At 37.5% G+C, this 9,848-nt stretch overlaps 1 protein-coding gene across 1 annotated transcript; it reads right to left on the bottom strand.

The window, feature by feature from the left end:
• Positions 1–346: 346 nt before the first annotated feature.
• LOC107820239 (zinc-finger homeodomain protein 2) lies at positions 347–1,870 on the bottom strand. The gene is made up of 2 exons (XM_075232728.1): positions 1,275–1,870; positions 347–1,130 (listed from the first exon to the last, which is right to left on the bottom strand). The coding sequence occupies exons 1-2, from the start codon at positions 1,522–1,524 to the stop codon at positions 616–618; spliced, it is 765 nt and encodes a 254-aa protein (XP_075088829.1). The 5' UTR covers positions 1,525–1,870; the 3' UTR covers positions 347–615.
• Positions 1,871–9,848: the final 7,978 nt, after the last annotated feature.

Here is a 9,848-nt window from a genome sequence, read left to right as displayed (position 1 = left end):
TTAAGCCCGCCCGCAATGGAGCATGTGAAGAAGAGAAATATTGACAGAATATGGGGAAAATAAACCCGACTTACAAACTGTAACCTTTGCATGTTGAACACGTACCAATTTTTCTTCCCACAAATTCATCCCTTAATTCTTCATTCACCAATCTGATCATACGATAATAGTACTAACAATCTAGCTAGCTGATGTATCAAGAAAATGCCAAAAAGAAACACATATATAGCTTCATAATATTTTACAAGATTTAATAAATATCAAGATTAACACGAAGAAATGTGCAATGGTTGACCTACTAGCTAGAAATCATCATTAATTGCACAGAAAATGCCCCAAGAACACGTACAAAAAAAATCAGATGGAATTTAAAGTGGACAAATGGAATTTCATAAAGAGAATAAATAAAGAAAAACCAAGGTGACTAAAAATGTCTAGCTAGGAATTAACCCTAACAAAAAGTTAATTAAGTAACCTCTTACAACAAATCCTTGGCTAGTGATATTATATCTAGCTAGCTGCCGTCTTCCCATTTTGCTCCTCCATCAAATAGATGTTTTCTTTTTAATTAGCCATAAAAAGGTGAAAAGCAAAATAGTGATCAAGAAAATGTTTTTAGGGTTTTTTACCAAGAGTGTGCTTGTTGTTGTGCATCCAAACTTTGAAAACATGGCGCTGAACATTTGTCTCGGCACAAAACTGCTGCACTAATGCCTCATCTTGCTTTTGCATACGCCACCCCAATCTTTCAGCAAATGCCAACATTTTATCCTTTTGGTCTGCTGTGAACTTTGTCCTAAACCTCTTTCTTGATGAACCACCCACCCCACCACTTCCCCCACCCCCACTACTACTCGGGTTCGACATATCTTCATCTTCTCTAGAAGTTGATGGTAGTGCTAAGGGTCTTTGATGGGGTGGTGGGTTGACGTGTAGGTACCCAGATGGGTGGTGAGGGGTTCGGTAGGAAGTGTAGGGAGAAAATTGGGGATGGTGGGAATGATGGGGTTGGGGGTGGTGGTGGGTTAGGTGGGGTGGTGGGGTATGGTGGAATACCTCTCCTTCAACCTCTTTCCGGTGGAAATTCCGGTGGCAATTGCAGGCTGCACATTTCAAAGCATCCATAGTACCTGTTGCGACATAATATAAGTAAGTGACTAAGAAATCACACGTGAAGGATGTGTTAAGACAAATGTAATTAGCAATTAAAACTATACATTTTCTAACAATTTAAGCTTATAAATGAGATAGTCATATGCCTTCAACATTAATACCTTCTTCGCCGGCGGGCATAAAATCTCCGCAGCCATCTACAGCATGTCCACCTATGCCCACAGCATGATTTTTCAAGCACTCTCTATACCTAACACTACTTTTTCTAACAGTAGTGGAAACACCTTCTTCAACTCCTCTAACTGAATTATTTCCTTGTGTTTGGTAATTCACAGTCGCCGCAGCTGATGATATTTGGTGAATATTTCCAATTTCCTCTTCTTGCTCCTCATGTTCTTCATCAAATTCCATCACTCTCTCTTCAATCACCCTCCCAACCTACACCCTTTTTTACTTTATAATTATATAGCTGGCTATATATATTATGTAATTATTGGAATTTGACTACAAGAAAAAAATCTACATCACCCCTCAAAGAAATTAGATCTAAAAGTGGGGTTGTATATAAAAGAATTAGATAGTGAGAGGTGTATATAAAAGAATTAGACAGTGAGAGGGAGGGGACAAAGGGAGAGAAAAAAGAGACTGAAAATGATTAGTGATGAGAAAGATGATGATCAGAAGAGAAGATAAGAGAAAGAGCTAAGGTGTGGACATAAATTACCCAACCTGCAAAAGATAAAGAATAAAAAAGATGGTCTTTTTAACTTGATTCTTGCTTATATAATTTTCTCTCTCTCAAAACCCTAATACTCCATTATTTTCTTTAACTTTTATGTGAGGTAATTAATGGGAGGGGTAAAAAGATGGATTTTTACTGGAGTTGGGATAGTAAAACATGTGCTCCCTAGGGGGAGAGCATCAAACATGAATGCTCCTCCCTGGCAATCAGAACATTTTTTTGCCAATGGAGGTAAAAGTGAAGGGTCACTGAAATTACTTTAGAGTAAGCACGAGAATGGAAAATAAGATGGCGTGTCTGCTCAGTATTTCAGTTTAGTGACGTCTTATACACCTGCAAAAAGCCTGTACCTTTGGAAAAACTAAATTCCATTGTATCTTATTAAAATTAATCTTTATTTTTGAAGCTCTAAGGTTTTAATTAGTGTGGTTAATTTAGACAAAGCTCTTTACCATTTATATCTGGGGTCCGGATTTTGTGTTTTTTTTTCTTCTTTTTGGGTAGATCTTTGCCTTGTTTCATTCATTTGTTTCGATTATTTTATCTCCATTGGCCTTTTCCGTTGAACTTTAAGCATTGGGCTTTAAAGACTTTAAGCATTGGAGTGTGAATTGGGAAATGGTGGGAAATAAAATGGAGGGAAATGAAAATTTGAATTAAGTGAGCTTTTGTCATGAACTTTGTACCACATTAGTAAAAGACAACTACACTTGTGTGTATAAATATAGGATCACTTCTTAGAGCTCTTAAAAGGAGTTGAAAAGAATGAACCCTCGCGTCGCCGTCGTTGCTCGCTCGGCTTCGGCTTCGAATTTGTCAAATGATTGATAAGATTATTTTTTGGACAAAATTTATTTAATTAATTATTTAATAATTAATTAAATGTCATATCACTACTGAAGATTCAGAAGTATAGTTAGGCGGCAGAAACTTCTGAAAAGGCACCTTTTCCAAAACAAACATCACACCTCTTCCAATAATTGCCTATAAATTCTGAGGCATGGCTTCGGTTTTGAGATACCAAAAACATTACAGAACTTCCTTCTTTCTGAAAATACTGCATTCTAATTCGCAGTCTCTCTCTCTCAAATTCGTAAGTGTGATTTTGTTCCGTTCTTTGAGTTTGTTGGTATCCTGCAGTTTGTATTGCCACTGTTGAAGGAATGTTTATTCCGTTTCATCCTGGGAGGATTTAATCCATTACCTTGACAACGTGTGAAGGGGTTAAAATTCCTTAAGGACGCACAAGCAAATTGTGGACTCGGAATATTTCTTATAGTTTATATATTCTATTTCTTCTTCCTCTTGTTTTTTCCTTAACAGTGTTGATTTTGGTTAATACACGTTGCCTAACAGTGGCGATCACGGTGGGACTCGAAACCACAATCTCCCGCTCCGGATCCCCCACATGAATGGGAATGACTGTAACAAGAATGATCATCGACGAAAGTTGTGTGATTTGCAAGTAAGGATTAATTGCATCTGGATAAGTAGGTTTCCCTTTGAACTTTCCGTAGTGAACATATGTCGGATATACTCGGTCAATCGGTAGATTTGATATTTTTGAACCGTCGAACTTTAGTGTATACCTAGACAACCATATGTCTCACAATCAACCCTTAACCGTCTTTTGGTTCTCATTGTTGTGTTCGTTTCAGCCATGAACACCTCCTGGTTTCATAAATGCGTAGAGAATTGGCCTTACAGAATTCTCATTGAAGCGGCTTCCACTTCACACTTACATAGGTGATTCCTAAACATGTAATCCTCTAGATTGACACTATTTGATAAATACCACATCAAACTTAGGTAATCATTAAAGAACGTGTAAAGTTCTATCCTTGTAACTGAACATTGTCTTCATCACGAGAAGGGACCAAAGACTTTACTTTGACAAAGTTGAACCGGTCAATCACAACTTTGTTTGAGCTCCTTGAACCTAGATCTCGGAATATCCAAAATTCTAGGTAGAGTTACCGCCATGTTGACTTGTCCTCGGCCATAGTCCCATTCCCTTAGATGATTTCTCAACTCCCTCTCTAGTTAAGCCTTTTGTAAGCGGATCCGCCACATTATCCTTTGATCTTACATAATCAATAGTGATAATTCCACTAGAAAGTAGTTGTCTAACGGTGTTATGTCTTCGTCGTATATGACGTGACTTTCCGTTATACATAACGTTCCCTGCCCGTCCTATTGCAGCCTCACTATCGCAATGTATGCATATAGGAGCCAAAGGTTTTGGCCAGAACGGAATGTCTTCTAAGAAATTTCGAAGCCATTCTGCTTCTTCGTCGGCCTTATCCAAAGCTATAAACTCTGATTCCATTGTAGAGCGAGCGATGCACGTCTGTTTGGAAGACTTCCAAGATACTGCTCCTCCACCAACAATAAAAATATATCCACTTGTAGACTTTGTTTCTGTTGAGCCGGTTATCCAATTCGCATCACTATATCCTTCGATAACCGCAGGATATTTATTGTAATGTAAAGCGTAGTCTTATGCATATTCCAAATATCCCAAATCTCGTTTCATTGCCACCCAATGATGTTTGTTGGGATTACTTGTGAATCGACTAAGTTTACTTATTGCACAAGCTATATCAGGATGTGTACAGTTCATGATATACATTAAGCTTCCCAATACACGAGCATACTCCAATTGAGACGTGCTTTCACCTTTATTCTTTATAAGATGACGGTTTAAGTCAATTGGAGTTCTTGCACTTCTAAATTCCAAGTGTTTAAATTTTTCAAGTACTATTTTCACGTAATGTGATTGAGACAAAGCTAGACCCTGAGGAGTCCTCTGGATTTTAATTCCTAGAATTACATTGGCAACTCCTAAGTCTTTCATATCAAACTTACTAGCAAGCATACGCTTAGTAGCTTGAATGTCGGCAATGTCTTTGCTCATTATTAGCATATCATCAACATATAAGCAAACAATTACTATATGATTTGGAATGTTCTTAATGTAAACACACCTATCACATTCATTAATCTTAAAGCCATTTGACAACATTGTTTGGTCAAATTTCGCATGTCATTGCTTAGGTGCTTGTTTTAGTCCATAAAGGGACTTAACAAGTCGACACACCTTCTTTTCTTTTTTCGAAACCACAAACCCTTCAGGTTGGTTCATGTAAATTTCTTCCTCTAGATTACAATTTAAGAAGGCAGTTTTTACATCCATTTGATGGATTTGAAGACCATACAAGGCGGCTAATGCTATCAGCATCCGAATGGATGTAATTCTTGTTACCGACGAGTATGTGTCAAAATAGTCAAGACCTTCTCGCTGTTTAGTCCTTTTACAACAAGTCTTGCCTTGTATTTGTCAATAGTACCATCGTCTTTTATTTTCTTCTTTGAAATCCATTTAGAACCCAATGTTTTGTTACCTGAAGGAAGATCAACCAATTCCCAGGTATGGTTGCTCAATATGGATTCTATTTCACTATTGACAACTTCTTTCCAATATTGTGCTTTTGAGGAAGACATTGCTTCCTTGAAGGTACGACGCTCATTTTCTAGCAGGAAAGTCAGAAAATCTGGACCGAATGAAGTAGATGTCCATTGACGTTTACTTCTTCTCGGATTTTCCTCATTTGGCATACCATTTATTATTTCCTCCCGAGGTCGTTTTGACTTTTGGTAGGTCAATTCACTTTCCTTTTTATACGGATAAATAGTTTCAATGAATTCAGCATTATCTGATTCTATTATCGTATTAACGTGAATCTCAGGATTTTCTGATTTATGAACCAGAAAACGATATGCCTTGTTATTGGTTACATATCCAATAAATACACAATCAACCGTTGTTGGACCTATCTTAACCCTTTTAGTTTTAGGAACTTGTACCTTAGCTAAACACCCCCACACTTTGAAGTATTTCAAGTTGGGCTTCCTTCCTTTCCATTTTTCATAAGGAATGGACTGTGTTTTACTACGAGGTACACAGTTGATTATTCGGTTAGCTGTAAGTATTGCTTCCCCCACAAGTTCTGTGGTAAACCAGAGCTTATCAACAACGCATTCATCATCTCTTTCAACGTTTGATTCTTTCTCTCCGCAATTCCATTAGATTGTGGAGAGTAAGGGGCAGTTGTTTGGTGAATAATGCCATTTTCCAAACATATTTCTTCAAAAGGAGATTCATATTCGCCACCCCTATCACTTCTTATCATTTTGATCTTTTTGTTTAGTTGTGTTTCAACTTCACTCTTGTATTGCTTGAAAGCATCAATTGCCTCATCTTTACTATTAAGTAAATAAACATAGCAATATCTCGTGCTATCGTCAATAAAAGTAATAAAATACTTTTTCCCACCGCGAGATGGTGTTGACTTCATGTCGTAAATATCTGTGTGAATTAAGTCTAAAGGACTTGAATTCCTTTCAACGGACTTATAAGGATGCTTAACATACTTTGATTCCACACATATTTGACATTTAGAATTAATGCAATCAAATTTTGGCAATACTTCTAAATTTATCATTTTTCGCAATGTTTTGAAGTTGACGTGACCTAAGCGTGCATGCCATAAAGTGTTTGACTCAAGTAAGTAAGAAGAAGCATTAACTTTATTGATAGGAACTGCTATTACATTTAGCTTAAAAAAGCCCTCATTCAGGTAACCTTTTCCTACATACACATCATTCTTACTTAGTACAACACTATTAGAAACAAAAATACATTTGAATCCATTCTTGACAAGAAGTGAGGTAGACACAAAATTCTTGCGAATTTCTGAAACATGGAGAACTTGGTTTAGAGTCACAATTTTTTCCGACGTCATCTTCAACGCAATCTTGCCAACTCCTTCAATTTTGGCTGTAGACGAATTTCCCATGAAAATTGTCTCGTCGGGTCCTGCGGGGGCATAGGAAGAAAATAACTCCTTGTTAGCACAAACATGGCGGGTGCCAGAATCAATCCACCATTCTTTAGGATTTCCTACCAAGTTGCATTCAGACAACATTGCACACAAGTCCTCCATTTCTTCAGCATTTTCAACCATGTTAGCTTGATTCTTCTTCTTCTTATCATTCTTTGGTGCACGACAATCCACGGCCTTATGCCCAGATTTTCCACAGTTGTGGCAATTACCCTTAAACTTTTTCTTGCTTGGGTAATTCTTTGGTCCAGAAGCGTTCTTTCTCTTCTTATTTTGTGGCGCCTCCTCAACAATGTTAGCCCTTATTATTGTCGAGTTTCCACGTGACTTCTTTTCAGCATTTTTGTTGTCTTCTTCTATCCTCAAACGAATAATCAAGTCTTCAAGTGTCATCTCCTTCCGCTTGTGTTTTAGATAGTTCTTAAAGTCCTTCCACAACGGAGGTAACTTCTTAATGAAAGCGGCGAACTTGAAATGCCTCATTTATGACCATACCTTCAATAATAAATTCATAATTAATAACACGATAAATCTTATTAATAAAATTATTGATTCGGGTCATACCTTCAGTAAGGAGATCATGCACAATGACTTGTAATTCTTGGACTTGAGTTATGACCGACCTAGTGTCAATCATCTTGAAATCCAAAAAACTTGCAGCTACGAACTTCTTAAGGCTGGCATCCTCAGTCTTGTACTTCTTCTCAAGCGCATTCCGTAATGTTTTTGAAGTTTCCATGACACTATAGATATTGTACAAGCTATCTTCCAAACAACTCAAAATGTAGTTTTTGCCCAAGAAATCAGAATGTTTCCATGCTTCAGTTACCACAAATCGTTCGTCATCCGGAGTGCCTTCAGCCAGGACCGGAGGATCCTCCTTGATGAATCGCTGCAAACTCAACGTAGTCAGATAGAAGAGCATCTTCATTTGCCAACGTTTGAAGTCAATACCGGAAAACTTTCCCGGGTTTTTCTGCTGGTGCCATAGCATGAGCAGGAGTTGAACGGCTTGACGAGGCAGCAACACTCGTAATAGTAGCACCCGTTCCCGCAACATTTTCATTAGTTTGGTTTTCATTCGACATGTTTCTGTAGAGTTGGAAACAAACAGAACTTTGTTAAATCAGTGAAGCGTTAATATCTTCAAACTGAATACCAAACCAAACACACAACACGTAATAATGGTGAAGTTTTTATATACTTCAAACCCCTACGTTTCTTATTCCGGTAAAGTTTTGTTATACTTTAAACCAAACAGAATAATTATTGGAGTAGAAAGCACGAAGGCTTTAGTCTCCAAACCAGTATACAAAATATAGATAACAGTTTTAACCAATCAGAAGCAAGAAACGATTGAAACCAAATTGGATAGAAGCAACAGTAAACGATTTTGTTACTTTTTCCTTTATTTTTAAACAAAACAAATTTCAAGGAACAACAAAATATGAAGCGGCAGTAAACGATGTTCCTTTTTCCTTTATTCCAAATCACAATATTTTTTTTCCTTTAAATCGTTTCAAAATTAGACAAACACCTGCAGAATTTAAACAAAACCTGCAGCAAACACAATTAAACACAAAGACCCGCTGTAGTCCAGAAAACGCAGCAATAACAATGCAAGAACCAACGCAGCAATAACAGTGCAAAACCACGCTGCCGGATTTTACTAAAATTCCTTAAGCTGTTAGGCAACGTGTATTAACCAAAATCAACACTGTTAAGGAAAAAACAAGAGGAAGAAGAAATAGAATATATAAACTATAAGAAATATTCCGAGTCCACAATTTGTTTGTGCGTCCTTAAGGAATTTTAACCCCCTCACACGTTGCCAAAGTAATGGATTAAATCCTCTCAGGATGAAACGGAATAAACATTCCTGCAACAGTGGCAATACAAACTGCAGGATACCAACGAACTCAAAGAACGAAGCAAAATCACACTTACGAATTTGAGAGAGAGAGAGACTGCGAATTAGGATGCAGTATTTTCAGAAAGAAGGAAGTTCTGTAATGTTTTTGGTATCTCAAAACTGAAGCCATGCCTCAGAATTTATAGGCAATTATTGGAAGAGGTGTGATGTTTGTTCTGGAAAAGGTGCCTTTTCAGAAGTTTCTGCCGCCCGCCGCGGTCCTACCGCGGTTACACCAGGACCGTGGCCAGAGTGGTCCTCTGAATCTGCAGAAGGGTTCTGGCGCGGTCCTACCGCGGTTACGCCAGGACCGCGGCCAGACTATACTTCTGAATCTTCAGCAGTGATCTGGCATTTAATTAATTATTAAATAATTAATTAAATAAATTTTGTCCAAAAAATAATTTTATCGATCATTTGACAAATCCGAAGCCGAAGCCGAAGCCGAAGCCGAGCCGAGCGAGCGACGATGACGGCGCGAGGGTTCATTCTCTTCAACTCCTTTTAAGAGCTCTAAGAAGTGATCCTATATTTATACACACAAGTGTAATTGTCTTTCACCAATGTGGTACAAAGTTCATGACAAAAGCTCACTTGATTCAAATTTTCATTTCCCTCCATTTTATTTCCCACCATTTCCCAATTCACACTCCAATACTTAAAGTCTTTAAAGCCCAATGCTTAAAGTTCAACATTTCCTTCTCCGCGCCCGCTCAGGCTTCGCTGACCTATCCGTGGTAAAAAGAAGAAAGTGTTAGAAAATAATAAACAAAAATGGCTTTGAGGCGTGAAAATCGACTGTCCTTAAAGAGTTATCGCTTGTATACTAATTTAGGGAAATACAAAACGATTCTCTTTAGGATACAACAAAGCCTGAAATAAGACTTGTGATTTTCTATACTACTTCGTTGGAAATTCTTGTGTATTTATAGGCAGCCAACAGACCCTTTCAGAAAAGATGTCTTGTTTCACAAACAGTCATATTCGGTTGGACCCTTTCATAACATACATAACTATTTATTAGAATTTTGAATTTAAAATTCAAATAAATTTAATTTTTCAGTCACAAAATAAAATAATTAATTTTAGGATCCGACCCGGTCCGCGCCCAAGCCCCAAGCCTAAGTCCAAGTCTTTGATTATAATATATAAATATATAGTGTACTTAATTGCACAC

Source organism: Nicotiana tabacum, chromosome 16 (assembly GCF_000715075.1).
Source record: "Nicotiana tabacum cultivar K326 chromosome 16, ASM71507v2, whole genome shotgun sequence".
In the NCBI taxonomy this organism is placed as follows: Eukaryota; Viridiplantae; Streptophyta; class Magnoliopsida; order Solanales; family Solanaceae; genus Nicotiana; species Nicotiana tabacum.
The sequence above is the reverse complement of the archived record's forward strand: the minus strand, read 5'-3'. Positions and strand labels throughout refer to the sequence as shown.

Coding starts and splice junctions, on each gene's coding strand:
- LOC107820239 (XM_075232728.1), bottom strand. CDS start 1,524: ATGGAATTTGATGAAGAACATGAGGAGCAAGAAGAGGAAATTGGAAAT. Junction 1,131..1,274: donor TATGCCCGCCGGCGAAGAAG/GTATTAATGTTG, acceptor ATGTCGCAACAG/GTACTATGGATGCTTTGAAA.